This window comes from Echeneis naucrates, chromosome 17, assembly GCF_900963305.1.
Source record: "Echeneis naucrates chromosome 17, fEcheNa1.1, whole genome shotgun sequence".
NCBI classification, from domain to species: Eukaryota; Metazoa; Chordata; class Actinopteri; order Carangiformes; family Echeneidae; genus Echeneis; species Echeneis naucrates.
The window spans coordinates 5442720-5455906 of NC_042527.1; the positions used below are offsets into that span (position 1 = coordinate 5442720).

Genomic DNA, 13187 nt, shown 5'->3' on the forward strand with positions numbered 1-13187 from the left:
TGTAATATAACAGTCACATAATGTGGATAAACTGTTTGTTTGCAGACAACTGATGGTAAGATGGACTGGTTCCATTGTAACCAGTGCTTCAGAAGGAAAGGCCTGACATTTGCTGTGTCCAACTGTGGTCATATCTGCTGTGAAGCATGCATTAAATCTAGTAAGACAAATAAAAAATATTCCAACTATTCTATGCTTTTTTTAATTTTTTTTTTTAACTTTCCCTAAGATCTCTAACCTATGAGCACACTGACAGAAAATGTCAGGCTTCTTGCGCCTATTGTGATCATGCCTTTTCTGACAGATCAGTGCAGCATATGTGGGGCCAACTGCAGTTATTTGCCCATCACTGATCAGGTAGTTGAGTTTGACATATTCCCTGCAGGTTACTGTCTGATGCCAACATCAGAGGACTTGATTTCCCACTGCCAACATATATGTGCACAAATTTAAATTTCAGATGAAGCCACAGGAAAAGATATTTTTCAAGGACCCTGTGAAGCTCATCCAGTCGCGGCTGGAACACATTTCACAGGTCGGTCTCCTTGCTCTGTTACATCAGTACTTAATTGCTATACCAGGATTTTAAATGTCAGAGCAGTCGGTGAGTCATTCAACATGACTGAAAGATTAAAAGCTTCACTTCAGCTTCCACTTGCTATAAGATCATTTAGCAATCTCTCACCAATCGACTGAGGTTGATTTACAGAATCTTTTTTTTCAGTGAAAGAATCTTTAGCTGTGAGGTCTTTATACTCCTTAGGTTGCACTTTTTCAGCGCACACAGATGGAGAGAGTGTCACTGCACTTCAAGCATAAGTCTGCTGAATTGGAAGGCCATCTGAAGGAAGTCACTGAGCAGGGCAGCAGGTGATTTCAGTATCTATTATTATTCCTCTGTTGTGGTACAAGTATAACCATAATTACAAAGCTATTCTCTTCATGTCTGTTATCATAAGACAACTCTCTGAGCTGAAAAGAGAGAACGCTGTCTTAAAAAGGCAACTTTCAGAGCTGAGAAGAGAGACTGCTGAACTGAAGAAACCACTTTCTCAGAGGAGGGTAAATCTTCTGAGTTTCTATGCAAAAAACAACCTTATTACATTGGATTTCTAATTTATCCTGTACTCTTTCTGCTTCTCACAGGTTTCTCCAGGACCGTTTCAACCTCATGGGTAAAGGCCAAATTGCCCTCAGAACAATCATACTTGATGCATCGTTCAGCATTTTTCATCAAATGATTTAATTTTTGTTCTATCTGTAGTTCTCAAAGGATGTCTCTTCCAGTGGCTGTCGCCTCCCCAGGTAAAGAAATGTGCAATTCTTAAAAACTTCTGCAACCTGACCTCAAATAAATGGATGAAGACGCATGGATGGATGGATGGATGGATGGACGGACGTTAGAAATTGAATCAAATATATGAAAGTGACCAAGACTTAAACTGTAACTCAGTTTCTGTACGTTTGTTTTTGTTTTGTTTTTTTTTGCCAGTTACCCCTCGTTCAGGAACTATCAGGTGTGCCATTAATTTCACATTTGCTATACTGTCACATACCCCCACTGCTGTATATTATCTTATGTACAAACTTGTCACTTTGCCAGTCATTTTGACTCAGCAGACTCCCGGGGTTGGGCCAGAGACAGAGGGCCCAGTCTCTCCTCCCTCACAGTAAGTCTCTCTGTTTCCATGTCAATTCCTGTGACCTAAATTTGTGTCTTGAAGGTGATTATGTTCATGACAACTTAGGAAACTCATGGAGACAAAGGAAATGTAATACTTGTAAGACAACTTTGAAAGTTCCAGGAATAGGTTTGGGATTTCTTATGCGAAATTTCTTTTTGCAAGGTTAAGACTGTATCATACTTTGCTTTCTGTTTTAAGCAGACTCCTGGATCAGCTACCTCTATTTCAAGCCACAGTTCTCTTCATGAATATGGACACAGTAAGTGTGGCTGCACGCATGCTTTTGTCTCTGGCAGGCCTATGTTATTAAACTAGACACAGTGTGCATCCCCTCCTGATTCAAATCCCAACTTCTCATTACAAGGAGGGACATCTACGTCATTCAGCACCTCAACAAGGTAAATGCTTTCTAAACTTCTGCCAACAAATACTCTTAAAATTGTCTTCCTGTTAAATTCTGAGAGGTACATATCTGTTGTCCTCAGACCTCAGTATCAGACTCCTGTTTTCCAGCTCCAATTTATGAATGGATTATCAATACAGTCTCCCGGGCATTAATGAAACAACTGTTGATGTGTCATCACTTATTGTGTGGCCATTTGATTCATATTTTCCTCATAGAAACTGTTGGCACCATCGATCAAAAATCTTGGGTACTGGGATTTAGTTACTTTGTACTTGTGAAGATTGCATAGATGTGACTGTTATATTGTTCTATTAAACTATCATACTTATTTGGTTGATCTATATTGTGTTTTTTGTGGCCGCATATTTTAGCTGCAGTTTTTCCTTGTAGTTATTTCTGAAGAATCATTTCACCCACTTCCTTCTTTGTTTTCCTCATGACGCAGCATTTACATCAATAAGTTTGACTTGTAATAATCGGGTTGATTCACTACAGCACACAAAGAACCATTACTGGCACACACAATTATAAAGACAAATCCTTTACTGGTTTCCAGTGACAGCTGTGAAACGATTTTTTTTCACACAAGGGGAAAAAAAAACATACATTAAAACCACCAGTAAAGGAAGAAAACAAGTGTAATGGACAATGCCCCACAGCATGACACTTGCGTTAACCATTCATGACTAATATGATGACAAAACAGTGATGCATCACTACTTTGTCAACATTCTCGTCACCTAACCTCGGTCCAGACATTTCTAAGACACTAAACTGACTCTGTAGCAGACTTCATCCCCTGCAGGTCGACTAAGAAGTACAGTACTTCTGATAAGGGTGTATTGTTTGAACTATGATTCATTATTTGAGTTGACAGGGAACAGAATGTTTTTTCTTTGGATTCAAACCATTTTACAGACTATCACGTACTATGTCAGTCTTTTAAAATCAAGTCACACCCTACACCTAGAGGGAAAAAAAACAAAACAAAACACTGACAATGAGCAAAAATCAAAATTGAAATGGTCAATTCTGATGTTTGTATTAATAATTATGTAATTTCTGCTTTCATAATACTGTTTTACTTTTATAGGAGCAGTTAAATGTAAAGGACAGGCAACAAATATTACAACAGACAGAATTAGGAATGTTTCAGAAAAAAAAAATGCAATAGAGATCAGCCAAATTAGATGCAATTTTTCTGTTTTTAAAAGACAATGACTGGGTTTCATTGCTACAGGATCAAGAATGACACTGTTTGATTAGGAATTCAACCTTTTAGATATAATTGGATTTAATGAACAAAATGGCAGCAGGCTCTAAAACCAAAGTGCAAGATGTCATTTTAAAGTGTACATGTCCAGTGTGCTTTGAATGATAAGGAATTATTGGCTGTAATGGAATGATGACACACAGTGATCAGTCAACGAATTATTCAACATTGACATTTTCTGGAGCAGTAACATATCTGCTATAGTCAGGTACCAAAAGTACAACCAGTTTAAATTATACTGCTACAATAGCATACTAGAAAAATCTGTAGTAGTGATATCTAAACAAAAATAATAAGCTCAAAAATATCGCAAACCAGTGTACAAGTTACTGTCCTATTTACAGCAACACAGGCAGCACAATTATAATTCAAGTCCAAATATATTAGGATAAGCAAGAAATGCAGCATATATATAAAAAACAAACCTGATTTAGGGCTTGTACTGGGAAGACTGGATGTTACAAACCTGCCTCAATTAAAGCAATTTAAACCAAAGTAATAACTATGCTTGTTGTTGCAAAGATGTGAGGAGCACTCCACCTACTTTGATAAATGCTCTAAAGTCTTGTTCCAGTGTCTCAATCAGTAATTACATGTTCTTGATCGGTCTCCCCAACATCCTGAGATGCAAACCAGTCTCGCACTTGCTGGTAGCTCATTCTTGATTTCTTGCATAGAGAGTCTAGGTCTTTTTCATGTAGTGAGCCTGTTGAAAGGTAATATGCCATCAATGGCTGGGTATCAGGGGAATCTGCGCTTGTTCCATTTGCTTGGGATTTTCGTTTGCGGCTACCACCAACCCGGTTAGATGTCCCAGAGCCACCTCCGTTAGTTAAACCACTGCTGCTTTGTTGAGCAGCAAGTTCTGCCAAGAACTGGTCACGGACCCCCTTCACCCAGCGCAGCTGACCATTTTTGACAGCATACCGCGTGTCACCAAACCATTGAATAACATCTGCGCGGGGTAAACCTGTAAGCTTCACAAGTTCAGTGTAATCATCACTCTTGGGCCACTGGCATCGCAAGAAGTGCTGCTTTAACACATCCAACTGCTCCTTGGTCTTTCTTGGTCGCCCAGCCGGAGTGAGAGCTGGAGATGTGGATGCAGATGAAGAAGCCCCTGAGACCCGCAATGGGGTTTGTGAAGGACTTGCTTTCGCTGAGTTCGCTGGCTTCTTTGATGTACTGATGCTGTTTGCAAGCGGTTTATTAGGTGAGGTGGTCAGTGGTGGGCTGCCGGGGGTGGGAGAGAAGGAAGAGGACTTTAATATACCCGCTGCTTCCTGTGGAACATCTGGCTCGGTCTTGCAGGTCTTGGTCAGCTGTAAAGGTTTTTCTTCACTCTGCTCATTGTCTTTAAAAATGTCACCATCAACAGAAAGTTCCTCTGTAGCATCACACTCTTCTGCCTCAAGGACTCTTTCTCCAAATGCTTCTAGGCTGTTTGACAAAAAAGTCTGAAAGAAATGTGAATTTCTAGTTCCATTGCTGCGGGCTCCCTCGTGGCCTTTAACACTGTTTAGATGACGAGTCTTTTGAGTAACAAGTGGAAGAGGCTGGGTTTGTTGATCATGTTTACCCCCTGCAGCAGGGTGTTTAGAATAGCTCTGAGCTGCTGCCAGGCTTCCTCGGCCAACCCTAAGCTGGTAACGGCTGTCGCTGAACCATTTACGAATGTCATTGCGGCTCAGCCCAGTTTCTTCTTGCAAACGTCTTAGCTCAGCCTCTGCGGGCCAGTTCTCTCTCAGAAAGCTCTTTCTGAGAGCAGCAAGCTGAGCTTTGGACTTTTTGTAGCGCCCATGACGGTGCTGTCGTGTAGATGACTCTGAAAGGTCAAGAGAGACATCGGTTGCAGTACTGGCTGGTGTGTCTGCTGGTGGGCGGTAGAAGTATGAATCCTGAGGAGGTGGAAGAGTGGAACTGAAACATGGGACGCTGAGTTTGGCTGGTTTATAGGAATCTGGTGACTCGCACTTTGGTTTTGTCTTCTGGGGGGTGACGGTGGAGAGAGCAGCCTCAACTTCATTTTGTTCCTTATCCTCAACTGCCTGTTCCTCACAAGTTGTGCTCTTGTCCTTTATTTTGGTTTCTTCGTTGGTTTCAGTAGCATCACCATAAAGCTCAGGCACTGCTAGTTTCCGCCGTGTCTCCTCTATCTCCTCTGAAGACCAACTTATACCATATTTGATTCTCTGCACCATAAACCACACCTTCACTTTGTCCAGTGGCAGGGCACATAGCCGGGCCAGGGTGCTAACCTCATGGGATGATGGGTATGGAAATAAGTTAAAGGCTTGGACCAGCTCTGGGATTGCGTCAAGTTCACGGGTCTGATCAGACTGTGTCCATACTAATTTCAGTCCCTCTGACACCAAAGGCAGGCACACAACAGAGTTGTGGTTCGTGGTGAAACTAGCCACACCACTTGTGTTGCTCTCTGCTGAGCTGGCAGAGTGGCATAAATCCTTGGAAGACCGTTTAGCTTCAAGCTTTCCTTCACATACGGTCTTTGTTACTTTTCCTTCAAAAGGCTCCTTCATGCTCACAAGTAGTCCATTTCTGCTGTTATGTTCACCGTAGGTTGCCATCTGGGATGTCGAAATCTTTCACCTAGAAAACAAACACCAAGAAGTCAGTTGCTGACGTGTTTTTCATCTTTTGACTGCCTCACAGATGATTTCCTCTGGGGAGCACAGCCAAGAGTACAGACTGCCATGCTTTAAGAAGTTTTTACTCTCATTCATTTTCAAAGTCAATTATCTGACAGCTGTTTCCCCTTCCCCCCTACTTTGCACTTCTATTCTGAACTCCCGGTGAAACTAGTCGTATACTCCCTGTCCAGGCTGGGTTCCCCTCCCCCAAAGTGTGGTGACTGACTTTTGTTTTGTGTGAGTGGGGGGATCGGCCACAAAGGGTGGGAGTGTGGAATGGGCATCTATGAAAAAAAAAAAAAAAATCCATCACAGTCTATTTTCTCACCCCTTCCCAGTCGGGCTTTGTTCCACTTTCAAGTTCTCAGTCCCCAAAGATAAGTGCAGCCTCTTCACAAAGGCTGATGGCACAACAGAAACCTATGGAAAGAGAAAACAAGTTAGCCATACTCAGGTCTGAGTGTGGACATGATGTGGGCACCTAGAGGGGAACTGATGATGTTCTTTAAGAAAAACGCTCTGAGAAACTGCACACATTTCTTTTCTAGAGCAACAGGTGTTGAGCTAGCACTCCAAATAATACACAGGATAGTCAGATTAACGACTTAGAGGCTGAATATTGGGGAATAGTGTGTCAGATATCCTTGTCGTCCCGTGTTGACATCTTTGTCTGCCCGCAGTCGTTACCTTTCTGACTCACTTGTTTTAATTAGTGAAGCAAAGACCCTCACGGACAGCCGTACCCCGCTTCACCGGGCAGGAGTCGCTCTTTATTCGGGGGAGCGGAGGAAATGTTGCGCATTCGGTGGAGAGGTTACGCCATGGCCGACGATTTAGGTCGATCTGAGCCACGCAAGAAATGTTCAAGAGTGCCCCAAAAAAAAAAAACAAAAAAAAAAAAAAAACAACAAAACAACAACCCAAAAACAAACAGCTAACAATCATGAGATCGCGGTGTCGGTCAGTCGTGACACACTGAAACCCACGGGGGATGAGCTCATGTGCGGCGGCCCGGCCGCTTCTTTCCGCAGCTAATGTTAATCTGCTGTGGGAGTTTGCCGGTCGTGTCTTTGTTTTAGTGTAACAAAGCTGTAAAAGTTGCTCCGGGGCCGGCGGCGGTAGCGGTCCGCTGCCTCCCCCTTTATGGCGTACTAACTAAAAGGCTTCACACTGCACAGGCGCACTTCGCCATCAGACACGCTTCACTGAAACATAAAAATAAACTTACCCGAAAAGCCAAAACACACAGCTCCCCCCGAAGTCCGCTTTACTGAGAGGATAACAAAGGAAAGCCGGAGTTTCCCCTCCACCGCTTCGCTTTTTTACGGCCGAAGTTTAGAGGAAGACCGGGGGAAACAATACCGTCTGCCTGCCTGCCTGTCGGGTTGACCCTTGTCTTATTTATTAAGCACCTCGACGGTTCACGGGCGGAACACAAAGATGCGAGGCGACCAAGTTTGTCGCCTTCCGTCTGAGTTCAGTCGGCGGCCGGTCGTTGCCTCGAAAGGGCGCAAATCCCTCAATCCGTCCGCTTCGACTGCGAGTCGGAGTCGCCGTTACTTCGTCCTCCTCGGCCCGTCCGTTGTTGCTTTTGTTCTTTAAGTGAGAAGTGTTTCCCCTGTCCGGCCAGATCGAGGCGAGGCGGAGCTCAGGACCAGGAAGCCCACAAGGCCCGACGACTCTCCCTCCGTGACGGAGGGTGGGTGTGCCCGTCTGGGAGAGCGCTCCGTGGATTGGAGGGAGGAGGCGCTTGTATAATAAATCCGAGGCAGTAGGCTAAACATTTTCACGTCACCCCCCCCCCCCCCCCCCCCCTCACACACACACACAACAATAAATAAAGATATAAATACACGTATTTAAAAATCAGGTTAAAAAAAACACATAGCTAACCCCTAACCCACAATAACCTGACAGTCCACTACATCGTTTCCATTTAAACCTTGTATTCACACATCTCCAATGAACACCGGGAGCTTTCTAATGGTCAGGCCGGGACCCTGAGGGTTGTCTCAGCTATCTACCCGGATCCATTTGAGTAAGGGTGTATATTTTCACATCTAACACACAGATTCTATCAGTCTTGAACCAAGTATGTTTAAAATTTGACTATTTATAGGAGTTTCAGACAGCACAAAGACCTTCATATTGAAATAAACAAATACATAAATAAGAATATAATTTGCAGAAATTAAAATTTGACGCTGAGTTGAACATTTGAGCAGAAACATAGTATACAAAATCAAATGTGAGAAATCTAAATGGCTAGATGTCAAGTATTGCAAAGAATTGTGCTGGCGGGGAGTTCAGTGTTTTAGACCCTGGTTATGGCCCTGTATCACTCCTGAGTATAACGAAAATTAAAATTCAGAAGCATTTAGATGTTATTCTAAAGCCCTAAGGAGAAATAATTGAAAGGACATTAGATTTTTCTATGGACCTTAAAAAAGATAGAGGTATATAAAAAAGAAGTAGTCTACGACTGATACTGTATATCCTTGGGCAGCTTAAGACATGATGTTCCTTCTTTTATTGGCTTTGTAATTTTTTTTCTAGGTCAGGGAGGCATTCATGATATACAGTTCTTAAATAATAAAATGTAGACTAGATGTGGATACTAGATGTTTTGGCAAAAAAAAAAAGTGTTAACATTCCTTTATTTCATCAGATTGATACAGTAGTGTAGTACTTTTGCTGGATGCCTTCATTTATAGAAACACAATGTAAATGTAAAAGTTCAAACAAACGTATATTTACACATTTTAAATGTAAATATTGCATTATGGCGTAATAATTCCCATTTTGACATTGTGTGGCTTCACCCACATACATTATGCTAATGAATCCTTCACATTTACCTCATAGAATCATAAGTATTCAAATTGGAATAACTATACAGAGTAATTTACAAAATATATATTTAAAAAAAAATAGCAATGAAATCTGTAGATATAGAGGTCAAGCTAAATAATTTACCCTAGTTTGGGCTTGTAAGTTTTCTTGTCACAATTAACCATTTTGATCAACAGTCCTTTATTGCACTTTTGAGTCTGCTAAAACACAACAATACCCTGCCACTACAGGTCTGATTAGGAAATGTTTAGAACCGGCTATTTGCCAGGGTGAGCACAAAGCGTGGCACACGGAGGAATGCTGGGACAACAGCTGACAGCCAGGAGAGATATGGGACCTGAGTCAAGAGGAATTTGAAGGAAGTGTAATCAGTTACACTCCGGCCTGGAAACAAACAGATGAATGGAATGTGAGAATTGAGATCATACCTAACAGTAATTTCAGAACATAAATCTTAAAAACTGCAAATTTACCATCGATATCTCGTATCCCATAGCGTCTTGCCAGGTCACAAGTCATTAGGACTTTCCCAGTCTGTGACATCAGACTTTTATCTTTAAGGCAGAGAGAAATCATGTCAAAATACATTCCGGTTGAAAATGAACAAGCCTCGCTAACACGAACCAGTAAATGCTTTTCAGCATTTTGGTAGTACTTAATGAAAACATGTTACAATGAAGCACATGCAGATCAAATGTGTGTCCACCCCTATAAAGCCTTTCTGGCTGACATTTAGTGGACTGGAGGTGTCAGGGTGTGTGACCCTGTTGCATTTTTTTCCCTGAGTGCCAGCCTCTTTTTCCAATTGCTCCCATAGAGTATAAAGCACATGCAGCTCCAATGAGACGAAATGCTTGTCTTTTTCTTGCGTGCCCTTGCTCTTCTTGTTGAAAAACTCAGAACTTTTCTGAAAGGAGCTGGCATCATCATTCAACGCAAATTTGTGGTAGCAGCAGCCCAACATTGAATATTGCTGGCGAGTTTCTTCCTTTATCACTGTACCGTCAACGATGTCAAACAAATAGTAAACAAAAGCAAAGGAGCAATGCTGCTCTGTTATATAATGACAGTGGATCTGAAACCCATGTGGAAAGAAGCACCTTACCAGCACTTTTCTGCCTGAGAGGAATGCAACATAGACACATGGCCTCATTTCATTCTCCATCTAACAATCTGTCTGTGAAGTCGATACCATACTCATACCTTTTGCCAGATTGACAATGCATTTCCCACTCAGCTCTGTGGTCTCTCCATTGGCAAATAATGCTTGATACTGAAGAACAAAAATCAAAAGAATCAGCAAAGAACAGAAGTATCCACGAATAGGAAATTGCTGTTAGAGAAGAGGTTACCTTGGAGTTTGGACCTTGTGGTGTATTTTGCTCCAACACGATCTGAGACACAAGCTCTGTTTGTACTGCCCCTGGCCACAGGCTGACAGAAGCCACTCCCCTGCTTTTCAGTTCAACAGCCATGTCTGCTGCCAGCCTGTCACACTGGAGACAGACCACAGACCAAAACATGTTTGTATAACACTGACAAAATGTTCCTAGATGTAACATTAAGATCTATGATAAAGTACATGAACTGTGCTAATACACATTTGGGTCTTGATAACAAAACCATAACAAATAATAACAAATTACAAATAACAAATCTAAGACTTACAGCAGCTTTACCAACCCCGTATGGCACATTGAAGAGATACTGCAGTCCTCCCATAGATGAAATAGTGACGATCAATCCTCGACCGTGAGCCACCATCAACCGAGATGCGTAAACTGAGAAGAAATAGTGACCCCTGTGAAATAAACATAAATGGAAATAAGTTATGCTTTTAATTAAAATAACTAATAATATCCTCAGTAGCACTGTTGGAAATTACATAAAACACATGATCTGTGCATCACATCACTCTCCCTCTCTCTTCTTTTGCTTTGTATTCTGTACAACCTCCTGCTGACAGAGGGAATTCCCAGTGAACTCAAAAAAAAAAAAAAAAAAAAAAAAAAAAAAAGGAAGTTGAGCAACAGTTGATGTCAGGGAAACTTGCTATACATAAGGACATGACTAAGCAATTTGCAGACAATGACTTAACCAACTTATCAGATGTGATTGCGTATGAAGGAATACCTGAGGCCTGTGTTGTTTATGGAATCCCACATGAAGGGATCCATTTCCCAGAACTTCTTCCCCATGCTGTCAAAAATAGCCTGGAATAACAACATAATGTTTCATTTCTGGTAAATCACACAGCTCTTGTTTGTTTTACCAGCTTGACTTTTTTCTTTTAAGTGTGCAATATAAACTGGAAAGAATATATATAAAATAATTGAACCTGTACTCCAGCATAGGCATTGTTAACCAGGATGTCCAGCCTGCCATTCTGTTCACGCTTGATCTGCTCAAACAATTCTTCAATGTCTTTATCATTTGTAGAATCACAGATGACTGGCACACATGTACCACCCCTTTCATTTACCTGTGTAGTAAACAAATATAAAAAATATTTACAAAGTGTAAGTAAAACACAAATTTAGAAACATCTGCTTATATGCAATTTATATTTTAATAATTCCACTTAATCAAAGGCCCTTACATTGCCAGTAACAAAACAAATTTCCCCTGAGGATTAATTAAGTATTTCCTGAATCTGAAATATTGTAGGAATTGACAGTTTTTTAGAGACAATGGCACTCTAGTCATCCAAAGATATATTTATGGACATTGCTTTTCAATCTGGTGTCTTATGTAGCTCTTTTAACTAAGTTTAATCTTAAAACTTCACCTCTGCAGCAGTGTCTTTCAGAGTCTTCTCCTGGCGCCCAGTGATGTAGACAGTGGCTCCGGCCTCAGACAGCTGGAGAGCTATTCCTCTGCCAATACCTCTGGAGGCACCAGTTACCACACATACCCATCCTGACAGGGACATCTCTGTGGGAGGACACACCACTTACAGCAGGTTAGTAAACTCAAGCACACCATGGAAACCAACAGTGCACAGGCGGAATATTGCTCTACGGGAACTAAACTGGATCAGAGGTCAAATGGGGAATAAAAAAAGAATTAATAAAAACTGGATCTGCATTCCAATAGCAGTGGTCAGGGTTGCATATGTGAAACTGTTTGGTCTAACCCATTGCTCATTGTTACACAACCAAGCTTTCTTACACAAATACACTGGGAGTGAAGCTATCAAAACATTGATAGAAACATTTATAACAGTGATTAATGATTAGTCAGAAATTTTACCTTATTCACATTAACATCAGTTTGTATCAGCTGCTAAATGTGGTTTAAAGGGGAAATAGAACATATTAATACAACACTGGAGGTTTACTCTCAGGGCTGGAGAGACACTGATAAAACCAGGGACAACTGTCCAGAAACATCTTGTGTAACAAGTTTTTCTTTTTTACTCATACTAAAAACACAACCCCGTGATATGAAGTCATGAGTTTCTCTGTATAATATAACTTTAATTTGCTCTTATAAGGATTTCTCTTCATTGTAACCAGACATGTTGGCCACGTTACAACAATTCAGATGCACTGTGGACTCGATTCCACAGGGTGATTTAATTATTACAGAGGGCAGCAGCTACATTACATTTACTATTCCGCTTATCGCAGACGGGGCTTTACTTTTATTAACCGTTAAATAAAATCTAAACAAACGTACATCATGTGTTTTACTGCATCGAGTAAGAACCTTACCTCAATCCACAGAAAGCTCTGAACAAGTCGAGAAAACAGATCTCCTTCGGCGGAAACGTGTGCGTGTGATAATGAATATTAAATAACTGCGCCCCGAGCAACAATGACACCACCGTCCCACAATCAGACACTTGGCCTCTGTCCTCCGCCTGATATCGCGAGAGGACGTGAAACGGGAATAACCCAGGAGGAGCCTTTGTTGGCGGTAATCTTCCACATTTGAAGACTCACGGGATATAAATTGACCCCTGTACCCCCCCTTCCTCTGCCGATGTTCATTTTTGACCTTACTAACTCATCGAGAGTTTTTATGAGTCAGTGAACCAGGATGCACTTCGTAAGCGTCACGCATGCGCTGTTGTGTTCGCTGCCGGTTGGATGATGTCCAATGTGGAGGCTGTTGTGGTTCAGATGACGGGTCTTACACAACGACAACCACAAGTCACACCGTCAGATGTGGTCTTTGGATTAGTTTACAACATTGCACAGACGATGGCGCTGTAGTTCTCCTGAAGATGGAGGCTGCAGGGGGGAAACAGAGCCCAGGATGAGAGGAGGTGTCTTATACACAACAACAGTATTTCCAAGGGATTCTGCTTCGAT

The 13187-nt window shown here is 41.7% G+C and overlaps 2 protein-coding genes across 3 annotated transcripts; both read right to left on the reverse strand.

The window, feature by feature from the left end:
• Positions 1-2622: 2622 nt before the first annotated feature.
• Positions 2623-7701, reverse strand: homeza (homeobox and leucine zipper encoding a). Of its 2 annotated transcripts, none has more exons than XM_029525730.1 (3): positions 7428-7701; positions 6344-6435; positions 2623-5974 (listed from the first exon to the last, which is right to left on the reverse strand). In XM_029525730.1, the coding sequence occupies exon 3, from the start codon at positions 5950-5952 to the stop codon at positions 3943-3945; it is 2010 nt and encodes a 669-aa protein (XP_029381590.1). In that variant the 5' UTR covers positions 5953-5974; positions 6344-6435; positions 7428-7701; the 3' UTR covers positions 2623-3942. The 2 variants fall into 2 exon arrangements, with proteins under 2 accessions (XP_029381590.1, XP_029381589.1); XM_029525729.1 differs by having other exon boundaries at positions 7244-7701.
• A 954-nt stretch (positions 7702-8655) lies between these two features.
• On the reverse strand, positions 8656-12804 carry dhrs1 (dehydrogenase/reductase (SDR family) member 1). Its single transcript, XM_029525350.1, has 9 exons — positions 12585-12804; positions 11657-11802; positions 11207-11350; positions 11002-11081; positions 10537-10669; positions 10221-10364; positions 10072-10141; positions 9342-9422; positions 8656-9252 (listed from the first exon to the last, which is right to left on the reverse strand). Exons 2-9 carry the CDS (start codon positions 11798-11800, stop codon positions 9116-9118), a joined length of 933 nt encoding a protein of 310 aa, XP_029381210.1. The 5' UTR covers positions 11801-11802; positions 12585-12804; the 3' UTR covers positions 8656-9115.
• Between the last annotated feature and the right edge of the window lie 383 nt (positions 12805-13187).

Excerpts from the sequence above, each read along its gene's own strand:
- homeza (XM_029525730.1), bottom strand. The coding sequence starts at position 5,952 with ATGGCAACCTACGGTGAACATAACAGCAGAAATGGACTACTTGTGAGC.
- dhrs1 (XM_029525350.1), bottom strand. The coding sequence starts at position 11,800 with ATGTCCCTGTCAGGATGGGTATGTGTGGTAACTGGTGCCTCCAGAGGT. Across the intron at positions 10,670-11,001 it reads ATAAACAACACAGGCCTCAG|GGGTCACTATTTCTTCTCAG; the intron begins GTATTCCTTCAT and ends TTTATTTCACAG. Across the intron at positions 10,142-10,220 it reads CACAAGGTCCAAACTCCAAG|TATCAAGCATTATTTGCCAA; the intron begins GTAACCTCTTCT and ends TTTGTTCTTCAG.